Source organism: Rhinolophus ferrumequinum, chromosome 16, assembly GCF_004115265.2.
Source record: "Rhinolophus ferrumequinum isolate MPI-CBG mRhiFer1 chromosome 16, mRhiFer1_v1.p, whole genome shotgun sequence".
NCBI classification, from domain to species: domain Eukaryota; kingdom Metazoa; phylum Chordata; class Mammalia; order Chiroptera; family Rhinolophidae; genus Rhinolophus; species Rhinolophus ferrumequinum.
The window spans coordinates 49836835-49849036 of record NC_046299.1 but is presented as its reverse complement, the minus strand read 5'-3'; the positions used below and the strand labels follow the sequence as shown (position 1 = coordinate 49849036).

Below are 12202 nucleotides of genomic sequence, written 5' to 3'. Positions count from 1 at the left end.
TGGGAGCAAGTGGCACAGGTCCCAGGCCCTGGGTAGTAATCCAACTGTTTCCTGGTGTGGGTCTAGCTGACTGTCACTCCCTCAGAGACCCCGTGGGGTGTTAGGCTCCTTCCTAGGGTTAGGTAACTTGGGGTGTAGTGAAGGAAGATTTAGGAGCCTAAAGAGGTCTGGGATTGGGGAGGAAAAATGGCTTTCTGCCTGGGCTGGTGGCTGAGGGGAAGTGGGTGGGGAGATGTCCAGTCTTCTCTGCTCTATGTTTAGGGCAGTTTGTTTCTCCAGGGGACCATTTGTGGTAGGAAACACAGCCCAGAAATGACACTAAATATATCCAGTCCCCAGAAGAGGGGAGACAGCAATAGCACCTGGCCGGGGGCGGGCTGGTGCAGATTTCACTCAGGTTGGGATATCATTTTATTGACTCCTGTGTTAAGGGTTGGGAGGAAAAGGGTTTGTGTTTCCAAGGCCTGGCCTGGGTGAAATGGCAGGGACACAGGTTTGAGTTTTGGGGAAGTAGTCCCATTCCCTCACCCGGGCATTACCCCTCACTCTAGGCACCATTTCCCCAGGCTCAGCTCTTTCCTGCCTGTGGATTTCTGCTGTTTCTGCTTCTCCCATGCCCCGCCCAACCCACAAAGCTCCACCAGCTTTGACTTCCCATGTTTCAAAATGAGCCTTCTCCCTTCTCCCTGGGGAAGCGCCCATTTCCCCCAGGTGGTTGTGAGGACACAAAAGGGTGGAAATCTAATTTGCACTAACGTTGTTAGGGCTGATAGAGCAATGCAACTGCCATTCGAAAGGATTCCCTTACATTTCTTAGTAGAAAGGATCTGTAGCACTCTCCTCATGGGGTTTTTGAGATTTTATTAATGGCCAAATGAAATCTTCGGTGCTATTTCAATATGTGAAGCCAATCAACACACAGCTGCTCTGGGTGAGAGGGCTGACTTTTGAATCCCTTTTCAAAAGGCGCTTTTTGGAACAAGGGTTGTAAACCCTGGATTACACTCCTCATTTCAAAAGAAATTGGGGCTCAGATAAGGGAAGGGATGTGTCCGAGGTCACAGGGCCAGATAGTGGCAAAGCTGGGACCTGTCCTCAGGTCCCCTGACCCCTTGCCCATGCTCCTGTCCCTGCCCCACAATGCCTGGGTATTTCTCTCTCAGATCTCATTCTTGCAGCCAGCATCCCCCCTCTGCCGTCCTGGTATCATACAGAACATTCATCACACCCCCTGCGCGTAGCACACTTCCCTTGTGTCTTTCACTCTTCAGGAGGGGGCAAGGGCTTCCTGTGCCCTGCTTCGTGCTAGAAGTCACCCCATTCCTACAGCTGCTAATTGGTACCTGTTAATTTTTATGATTGTTGCTGAGAACAAATGCAAAAGAAAGGCAGACACTTTGGATTTTGCTCATTGCGTGTTTTCATCTTTAATTTAATAAGTCAAGTAAGCCATCAAGTGATGGGTTCACATTTTGTTCCGCAAAGCAGACCCTGACCAGCGGTGGCCGCCAGCTCTCTGAAGGGCAGAGCCCATGTTTTCAGGAAATGGCAGATTGTAGCCATGGCAAGGACAAATGGGACATTGATGGCAAGAGGGCTGGGAGCAATGTGGCCGAGCAGAATGTGCTGCATGCTACACATACACACGTGTGGACACATATGTACACACCACGGCCACACATGACCATGGAGGAAGTGTCCTGTACTATGTGGCCATGAAACATGACACAGGGCTGAGGTCTTGGCAAAAAGACAGACAGAGTTTGCAGGATCCAGGAGGGAGCAGGAGAGCCAGGCAGACTTGGCCTAGATCATACAGATGAGAGGGAGACTTCCCGGAGTGCCAGGTCAAGCCCAGTGTTAGAAGCAGGACACATGGGTCGTTTTCTTTCCCAAATAAAATACCTGATCTGTGACATGAGCTAGGCCCATGAGGATGGCACCATGTCTGTCTCTTTGGAAACAGGTAACTGATATGTCCCCAGGCACAGTCATGGAATGACAAAGGACACAAGACCAAAGAATCTTGAAGCTCTTGAAACACCTGAAGTCGCCAATTTTGTTTTGTCCTTTTGAGGTAAAGAGCAGCTTCCACTCTTCCTGAAACGGCGGGCAGCTGAGAGGCGATGGGGCTGCCATCTGGGCCTCTTCCCTCCCGTCTAGTTGGACCATGTACTGCGGATCTTCACAAGCAAACTCAGCAACTGGGGCCCCTGGCTGTCAGCGATGCTCTTCTTTCTGTTCGTGCACATTGACAAGTCCCACGGGCCTCTGCAGGCGTCTGTCACCCACCCCCAACCCTTCTCTCCCCACCTCAGGAACCTATCCCTCTGAGACCTGCCTGTGCTTTCAGCCTTTGGGGATGGGAGTGGGAGAGGTCTGCCTTGGGAACACAGCCACCTCGCCTTCTGCTGCTGTCCTTCATAATCCAGGGCCTGTCGAGGGACAGGTCCTACAGTCAATTAAAACAGACCCTAGTGTGGGAGAGGGTCACCCATGGCTGGAAGACACCTTCAGGGTCAGGACCAGACCGTCTGAGGTCCATGCCAAACATCCATCCTCTGGGACAGAGATACCCTGACCTTCTGCTGGAACTTGTTCCATCACCAGATGGCAGGGAAAGGTCCACTGTCATGAGCTGAGTGGGTGTCCTCTGCCCTTGGGGGTTTGGTCACCAGCTGCCTCATTAAACCAGCCTCTGGCTGAGGGTGCTGGCAGACATGGAGTAAACTCTTCATTAAACATTTTTTTTTCAGTTCATTTAGTTATTTATTTTCAAGTGTGTGCATCACGTAAAGGGACAAAGGCTAGAATGACCTCATGTCTCTCAACCTTAGTAATAACTCGGTGATAACCTGCAGGGGTATGTAAAGAGCTGTGCATCTGCTGCTTCTTTTTTCCCTCTCCATGGGGACTCAGGAATCCTGCCCCCATCGACTACTCCCAGAGACCCTTCTCCCTGTGCCCTCATCCACTCCAGGGTTTACAACAAGGTGCTGAGGAGAAGTCAGGAATGGGCAGTGGTGGCGACAGCCCACAGAGGTTAGACACTGTCCTGTCTCACCACCACATGGAATGTTCTGAACTATTTATACAGGCTGGGCTAAAGAGGTCTTCTTCAAAAAGAAGAAAATGAGTAAACGCTCATTGCTGAATGGGCCTCTTGTTCTGGGGAAGCTGGCAGCTGTGGAGGTGAGGCCTCAACTACTCCTTCTGTCTCCAGGCACGTGGGTGCTGTGGAGGCGAAGGCTCCTGGTGGACCATCAGGAGCAGAGAAACCAGGGCTGACCCCACTGGAAAAGGAGGCACCATCCCCCAGCTGGACCACCTTCCCCAGCCCAGCTCCATGCTGAAAACCCCAAAAAGGGACTCCAACCACGTCCCACAGAGTGTAAAGTTAGTAGTCACCCTGCCCCCCACCTTGTCCTTCCCTAAACCCCAGAGCATGACTGGGCACCGAGGCAACACTCACTTGAGTTGTGTCACCTTCAGACACCTGGGCAAAGGTCATACAGCAGAAAGGGGCTTGTCGTATCTTCAAATCAACAAGAGGAAACCAAGGAAGCTCCTTAAACAATAGCCTGGGGCCATCTTGACTCCTCCACTCTCGGTTTAGTCCCCTCTTGTATTCTGAGTCGTCTTGCAGTGTCCTTGTGTGTATGGAGTGAGTGAACGGTTTCTATTATTATTAGTTTGTCTTTCTTGATTTGGGTAGAGCTTTGAATCCCTGCAAATAACAAGGTATTTTCTGTCTCTTCTTTTTCACAAAATAAATAAATTAAGTCAACTTGCAGTGTACGAATTATCAATGTCCTGAGAAGTCCGAAAGGTCCATTCTTGGCACAGCCCTCAGAGCTCAGGGGTGGAGGCATTGGCCCCAGATATAGGGAGGAAGGAAGACGTCTGCTGTCCGTGCTAGGAGGGCTCCAGGAAGAACCCTGTATAGAGGAGCCTGCCCCCTACCCTGCACCCCCACAGGTGGGGAACAGTGCAGAGAGCAGGGCAGGGGCTGGGGAAGAACCACCAGCATTTCTGGGCCTGCCAGAAAAATCCTGGCCCCACTCTGCCCCAGGGTCAAGTTTTCAGAGCTGAAGTCCCTTTGGACCCTAAATTAGAGCCAGTTCCCTGCACAACTTATTCTTGGGCTGAAAACCTAGGGTGGAGACCTCCTTGAATGGCTGAAGTCCACGGTGATGGAAACCAGCAGCTCAAATATGGTGATTATAATGGATCCCACAAGACGGCTGTCGTCCTCACCTTTTCAAAAGGCGATTTCCAGCCAGGACACACCCTTCCTTCCCCACAGTAACACCAGCTGGATTTAGATGCTGTGTTTCCCTCGTGTCCATATCATTCAAACCAAAACCCAGCCCTCTGGGCTTGACAATGGGACGGATCTGACAGAGGTTGTCCAGGAAATCAGAAACAGCCCTCAGTGAACTGTTACAGCTCTCTGCACATTCTAAGGTGGTACTGAGTTCTGCTCCCTGGGCTGGGCTGGGAGTTGAGAAAGGCTTCCGCTTTGGGGACATCTGCTGCTTGGTCATAGGCCCCTGACCCCCCAGGAAATGTGACTGGACCTGGGAGAAATGTTCAAACCTGGCCTCTTCTCAAGGAGGGGGTGAGGGCTGCTAATTTCTGCTGCTTCTGGACATGCAGCTAAGAACCTGGTGGTTTCTGAGATTCGTTCCACGTGGGGTTCAAACAGAAAAGCCGATGGCACTGTGGGTTGCCATGTGGCCATCTAGGCTCTGGTCCTTCTGGGGGAAGGCTCTTCCTCCTCCTCTTCTCCCTCCAGCAGGAGCCAGGGTGCTCTCCACTGGTCTTCCCAGAACCCCCTCAGACCCTGAAACACAGATTGCTTCCCAGTGGCACTCGGCAGAAACAAAACCAAAATCACAGCCACAAAACAAGACACCAAACTATAAATACCCTAAAAAAAACCTAAAAAATAAAACACCCAGTCCATTCTGAGTTGAGCAATACCCTTCCCAGACCCTAAAGGAGGAATTCTAGACTCTAACCATGTAACCATGGCGACCATCCAGGAGGCTGACCCCTGTCCCGTCTTCTCGGGGGAGGGGTTATCCTGATGTGACTTCTCCCTGAAGAGTACTCTGGACTGTCTTCGGGGCCTGGCTGGAAGCAGCAGGACCCACGAGCTGCCTTTTGCCTCCAGGGACCACAGCTGCTTTTGCCAATCAGGCCTGAGGCAGCCTTCAAATATAGACATGCTAGGACCCCAGCCAAACTGGAATGGGGCCGATGGACTGCAGTCACGTGAGGGTCGGCCACGCCATTTCAAAACATCCTGCCTGTCAGCGGTGAGGATGTACATGGGCCAGAGGAGGTAGTCACGTGACTTCAAAGCGGACAGGGGCCTGGGACTCTGCAGTTGTGTGTCCACCGTTCATCCTAAACCTAGTTGGGTAATGGCCCGTGACGGTGTTTCCTTCCCCTGCCCCCGAATAATTAAAGGCTCCTCTTTAGATGTGTGATACACAGAAATCTTGTAAACCCTGTGGGCTTTAAGCAACGGGGAAGCTTGTCTGTGTTTTTATATGTGTGTATGTGGAATTGTGTTTTTATGATTTTTTTTCAGTGTGTGTAGGTATGGTCTTTATATGTATTCTGTAGCTCTCTACAGAGCTGATGTCAACAGTAACCAACGCAGCTATCCCGTTTATGAAAAGATTGAATCGTTTTTGGTTGGTAAGCCTCAACTACCATCTTCTAACACCCTGGGTTGTCCCAATCCCTCTCCAGAGACCCAACCAGAATCCACACTGGATTGTGTAGAAATCCAGAGACTGAAGAAAGGTGCACACTGAGAACAGTGGGAGGTCCACCTGTGACTGGTCAGTGCCCACAGCCCCTTCTAGTTGTTAAATATTTGGACTGTGGCCCACAGGGTCTACAGACATTTATGTGTGTTTCATGTATGTTTCTGTGTGTGTGTGTGTGTGTGTGTGTGTGTGTGTGAGAGAGAGAGAGAGAGAGAGAGAGAGAGAGAGAGAGAGAGAGAGACTGTCAATAGGTGGGGGCCTGCCTAAGCCTGCTCAGGAGACTGTAGCCCCTTAGGACTGGGTTTGATGGCCCTCAGGGGACAGGGCCCTGTCCTCTTCTCGGCAAGAAACCCCAGCTTACAGCCGCAGTAGGGAAGCTATCTGGCTGGGGGCTACTTCTATAGCGGAAGGGCGGCCTGCTCACTGCACGGTTTCCCGCCATCCTCTGAGAGCGCTGCGGTCTCACCGCTGGCTCAGGTGCGAGGAAGGCAGGGTGGGACTTTCATGAGGAGGGGTGCACATGGCCCCGGGCCCACTACGTGACCCAGAAGGTGCCCCGCTCCTCCAGCAGGCTGACAGAGCGGTTGGTGAGGGAGGCGGCATCCCGCGCCAATTTGTAGCCGAAGAGGTGCATGGCAGGGCCGCAGGCAGCCTGTACCACCTGTGCCAGCTTGAAGGGCATGCTGAAGCGCCACTTCTCAAACTGCTCAGAGGAGTTCTTCTGCGTGGAGTAGATACCGCTGCCGTCCCGGGCCGCCTGGGTGTTCTTCTGGATCCAGTCCTCCACCTGGGGGGTCAGGGGGATGCCTGCAAAGCGGTACATCTCCCGGGCCTTCTGCAGCGGCCTGCGGGCCACGTCTTCGTAGCGCACCAGCATGTAGCGGCCCTGCAGCCAGGCCGGCTGCCGCAGGCCCAGCTCCGCTGAAAGGCGGATGCTCTCACAGTTGCCCCTCAGCCGCTGCACCTCCTCCTCTCTCAGCTGGTCCTGGCCCTCGGCCAGCCACTTCTTCCAGGTCTCATACTTGCCAGCGAAGGCCACCATGCGGGAGGCCAGCACCGCCCGGGGGTCGCGCACCAGCTGGATGACGCGCAGGTCCAGCCGGGGGTCCTCGGCCAGCGGCTGCAGGAACTCCAGCTGCCGGATGCGGACGGCCTTGAGGGCCATGTGCTCCTTGCGGCGGCAGGCCTCGGCGGCCAGTGTCACGTTGAGGGGACCGCAGCGGCGGTTCTTGCAGTGGTACTTCTCAAAGACCTTCTTGACGAAGGGCGTGCACACGGGGTCCTCGCAGAGCGAGCGGCTGGAGCCCCGGCGGAACATGAACTGGGTCAGGTGGTCCTCCGGCAGGGGGCTAATGAAATGCTCCAGGACGTACAGGTCGCACAGGAAGAGCTGCTTGAGTACATCACGGTAGACCAGGGCCGAGCCCGCTGCGTTGGCGCCTCCCGGCTCGAAGGACACCGTGCGCTCGATGTGCCACAGCGGCTCGAAGAGGTAGAAGATGTTGCCCTGCTGGTTGAAGAACTCGCCCACGAACGAGGAGCCCGTGCGGGTGGTGGCCATCAGGAGCACGTGGCGCCGGGGCCGAGCCCCACGGGGTCTGGGTGGCTGCTCCTCCTCCCGCTCCCCCTCGCCCTGCGCGTCCTCAGCGGGCTCCACACCCAGCTGCAGACTGAAGTTTCTCAGGCGGCTCTGCAGCTGTGTGAAGGCTGAATCAAGCTCACTCAGGGACAGGAGGGATGCGTTCTCCGCCAAGACCAAGGCTGGGTCGGTGCTGTTGGCGTCTACCAGGGACTGGGGGATCTGCTTCAGCTTGTCCGAGACCCTGTGAGGACCAAGGGAGACCAGAGTCAGTGACTGGCTCGGGACGCTAGCCCCTGTGCCACGTCCCAGGATGATCACCCAAAGCCTGTCTGTGGGTTTCCCCAGAAGCCGCCTTTGAGGGTAAGTAGATGATTTGGCACACGCTCCTGGGAAGAACTGGGGAAGGGGTAGGAAAGTGAGGCAGGGAGGAGAAGAAGCTCAGAAGGGGTGAGCAGGCCACACCTGTGGGCAAATCACTCTGACTGGGCAGCCCTGGGGCCCTGGGAGACAGTGTAGAACACACCTGAGGATTCTCTTCCTCGGGGGTAAAGCTCCCAGCTGGCTTTGGCTGAGGCCTGCTCCCCAGTGCTGGTGGCTTGGCAGTGTGCAGGTGGAGGGTATGCTGTTGGGTAGAGAGTGGCAAGGGCTTGCAGTAGGACCCTGCTGGCACAGGTTCCCGATAGGAACAGTCCATGCTGAGGGATCCAGGCAGGGCACTGATTCAGAGCCTGCTACTCGGCCCAACCCCTATCCATCTTGGTTGATGCTTTCTTGAAGGGGTTATGCCTGGGAAAGCAGACCTAAGAAGTCTTTCTATGTCTAGCAGGCCCACTAGCCGGGCCACTGCACACAGCTATAGCCTTGGAGTTGAGCAACACACAACCTGGGCCGCTGCACAGGCATCCCTGCCCAGCCGGGGATCTGTACCAGGATCCCGCCTTTTCCTGGGCTCACCCTCATCCATGACTGCAGATTGGTGTAGGGGACATGCTATTAATTCAAGGCTCTGTCCTAGGCCAGGAAGTTAATCACAACCACAGCCAGCAAGCACTGGACACCAACTAGGTGCCAGGCACTGGGCTAAATAAAAGCGTTTCCATTTTCTCATTTAATCTTTACAACAAGGCAGGCCCGATCATTAGCCACATTTCAGAGAAGAGGAACTTAAGACAGGAAAGGGAAGTAATGTGTCTAAGTTGTCACAGCCAAGAAAGGGCCAGAATTAGGATTCCAACCCAGGTTGCCTGAATCCAGAGCCCAAGACACCCCACTGAGGGCTTGTGCAGGATCCACAGTCTGGGTACAGGAAGGGCCTGACAATCACCGGTGGAAGGATTGCCTTTTCGTGTTCAGAGAGCCCTACAGCTGCCTCTCCGCCCCACACCCCATCTCCCATAAGGAATACTTGTGCTTGCATCCCTCACCTCGATATGATTTTATTTTCCTTTTCAATGAAGACAAAAACCACCACCACAAAAGCCAGGAAAAGAGCATATTTGCTCCTCATTCTCAGGCTGTGCAGAAAGTCCCGGCAGTCCTGGGGCAAAACAAGTCCTTTCTCCATGGGGAAGAGTGGGGCCGTGGGTACTCAGCTTGGGGGCATCACTCAGGACCTGGCTCGTTGTCTTCAGGTGGGGGACACCCTCATCCTGTGGAGAGATGGGCAGTCAGGATACCCTTGTTTGTAGATGAAAATGAAAAGGAGCTGTTTCACCAGACTTTTGAGGAGCCAGTCCTGACCCGCTCTCCTAATGGACTCTGCCCCAAAGAGACTTGAAATCAGGTCCTTTAAAATGCGAATGGCTTTCTGATTCATCCACGCCACCTCTACCAATTTATCTTTTGACCTCACACGTGACTCAAGGACAAGTATATAGGAAAGAATGCTCCTTGCAGTACAAATGTTTACAATAGGAAAAGACTACAAATACATAAACAAAAAATGATGGAGGAGGATCTACAAATGCTAATGTGAATGATCTTCTATCTATCTATAAATATTAATTATATATGTATGTATATATATATATGTATAACAAGCTGCAGACAAAGTGTGTTTACATAGGACAGGGTTTCTTAACCTCAGCACTACTGACATTTGGGACCAGATAATTGTCTGTTGTGGGAGCTGTCCCGTCATTGTACAATATTTAACAGCGTCCTTGAGCTCTACCCATTAGATGCCAGTAGCATCCCCTCTGCTCAGATGTGGCAAACAAAAATGTATCCAGACATTAGCAAATGTCCCGTGGGTAAGGGGGAGGTACAAAATCACCCCAGGTTGAGAACCTTTTGATACAGTATGATCCCATTTGAAAAAATTTTTTTCAGTGAGAGAAATATATAGCTGTGTAATATAAATGGATGGTAACGGCAGGGAAACACAAAGCCTTGTATCAAAGGGCTGGGAAGTCAGGAGAGAGGGTAGGGTGAGTCTTACATTTGCTGTGTAACCCTGCACACTGTTACACATTTTAACCTGTGTTAGTTTTTAAAAATTAACTAAAGGATAAAACCCACCATAGCACATGAATTCTAACAAAATTCTTTATGTGGCATTGGCCTTCACGTCTCAGCTTCCTGGGGCAGCCTCCCCAGGACAGGTTAGGGCGCCCCAGCCCCACCACTGTACAAAGACTCCCATTAACACCTATGACTGTCGTAAAACAAACCCCCTTGTAATGACTTGATCAATGCTGACCATTCCTTCACGGAGGATGGAGAGTTTGTCCGGGCCCCTCATTATCCCTTAGCACGGGGCCAGGCATACAGGAGACACTCATGACAGAATGGATTAAGGAATAAATGACCCTCAGTGGAAGGTGTGTCTATTTTCAAAAGCTGGAGCAAATGCAGCATTGCCCAGTGGAGCCTGGATCACCACTTCTTTCATGCTTCCTGACTGTCACACACTTGTCCTGCACCACGGGCCCCAGATTCCAACACAACACCCTGGATCTGCAAACCTATCCCTTTTTCCATAAGGACCCTCATCTACTGTGGATAATCTGCTCCAAGTTGGGAAAAATCTTACTGTGACCTCGTGCAGGGTACCCAGGACCATCCCTCTATCTGGAAAAGATGGATTTTTCCAAGGGAAGCAGCTGGTGTTGACACAGGGGAGTGTGAGAGCAGGAAGGTGGGTCCCAGGGCTGCACCGTAGTCACACAATGGAAGTAGCTTCAGGGAGTGCCAGAAAAGTGTCCTTAGGGGAAAGCAGTGAGACGGGGGTTCTGCATGTTTGGAGATGTATACCCCAGAGTTCTCCAGCTGTTCAGGGCACAGTGGTGGTGGGGTGGTGGGCAGTTCCCTGATGGGGTGCTGGGTGTGCTTCCTGAGTGTCAATGGGTGAAGAGGGGCCCAGGAGGGAGGAGGGCTGCAAGGCCAGCTCCAGGGCAACTGGAATATTCCCACCTCTTCCGAATTCATCTGGGCCTTTTCCCATGCACTCACTAAGCAAATATTTCCCGAGCACCTACTATGTGCCAGCCTCTGATCTAGGCACTGGGGATACAGAAGTGAACAGGCAGACTTGGTCCGTGCCCTCATGGGGCTTACACTCTGGTTGGAAGGGCCAACTGGAATGATATGGGCAGCTGAAGTTCAATAAGTGCTTATTACTCTGTGCCAAGTGCCATGCTAAGCTCTTGATTTGCATTTCCTCATCAATTTCTCACAAAAGCCCTATTAGGTAACAACTATCCCATTTTACAGACGAGGACACAGAGGTTGAGAGAGGTTAAGGAACTTGCCCAAAGTTCTTCCAGCAGCAGCCTGATCACCCCTCTCAGATCCAGGACATTCCAGCCTCTTAATGCTCCCCAGTGGTTCCCACTGTAGCACATATGATAGGGCTTTCCAGCTGATGGTCTGTCTGTCTTTCTCTCTTTCCCAGACTGCAAACCCCCTGAAGTTGGGACTAGCATCTAGAATAGCACCCAGCACCTATCAGTGGCCCAACAAATCACTGGTGAGTGAACCTGTCAAAGCTGGTGGCTGGCTCAGTGCCTGGATGGCTATTGGTATGAGTTTGCAGAATGACAGGGCCACGTTCCCCAAGCACCTCGTTTAGCCCCCGGGTGGAGTTTGAGGCCGCTTGTCCCTCGGGGAGCATGAGACCCAACACCTAGTCTGCAGAGCACAAGGGTTGAAATCCTGACTTTTTGCCCTCTGGGCTCTTGGCTGAGAGCTGTCTGGGTCTGATGCTAAGGGAAGCAGAAGCTGAGATCAGAAGTCCTGCGTGCTAGTCTTTCCTGCGTGTCTAACATACTGTGTAACCCTATATAAGTGACTTAACCTCTCTGGGTCTCAGTTTCTTCACCTGTCGCGTGGAAAGGGAGGTACCTACTGCTAAGGTTGCTGTGAGAAACAGTGTCTGGTGCCTGGTAAACATTCATTAAGTACAAGAGAGGGGAGAAAAGGCGGGGTAGGGTGGGGGTAAGTTGCCTTCACTCTCCTCTCCCTTCTGGCTCTAACATTTTTGGTGAGATTTAGAAGTTCGGTTGCCTTGATGACAAAGCTCCTGAGCTTTCTCCCCCCTTCCCTTCCAGGCATTGTTCCTATTTTTGAGTTGCCCTCCCAGCCTCTCCACTCCCACCCCTGTGATTAATACAGAGTTCCTAATAACTTTCCCGGCATTGCCCTAAAAGGAAGCAAGCGTGAAAACTCTCTCAGACATGAAACACAAGGCAGGCAGTTGGCTCCTTTGGCCTGCCCCAGGCAGGCTGCCCCTAGGTTTAGCTTTGGAAGCCCAACGAGTAAGTGGGGGTGGGTGGGCAGGCAGGTTATGGAGGTTTAGGTCGAAGGGTCATGAAAGAGGACAGGGCCGGGATGG

The 12202-nt window shown here is 52.7% G+C and overlaps 1 protein-coding gene across 2 annotated transcripts in view; it reads right to left on the bottom strand.

Annotated features, from left to right (window-relative positions):
- Positions 1-5959: 5959 nt before the first annotated feature.
- The window catches only part of CHST3 (carbohydrate sulfotransferase 3), a 33594-nt gene continuing 27351 nt past the window's right edge, over positions 5960-12202 (bottom strand). For both annotated transcript variants that reach the window (XM_033130766.1, XM_033130767.1), the window contains 2 exons: positions 8793-9017; positions 5960-7609 (listed from right to left, as the gene is read on the bottom strand). In XM_033130766.1, the coding sequence (XP_032986657.1) occupies positions 6322-7609; positions 8793-8932 (1428 nt within the window). In that variant the 5' untranslated portion in view covers positions 8933-9017 and the 3' untranslated portion in view covers positions 5960-6321. The remainder of the gene's footprint in view (positions 7610-8792; positions 9018-12202) is intronic.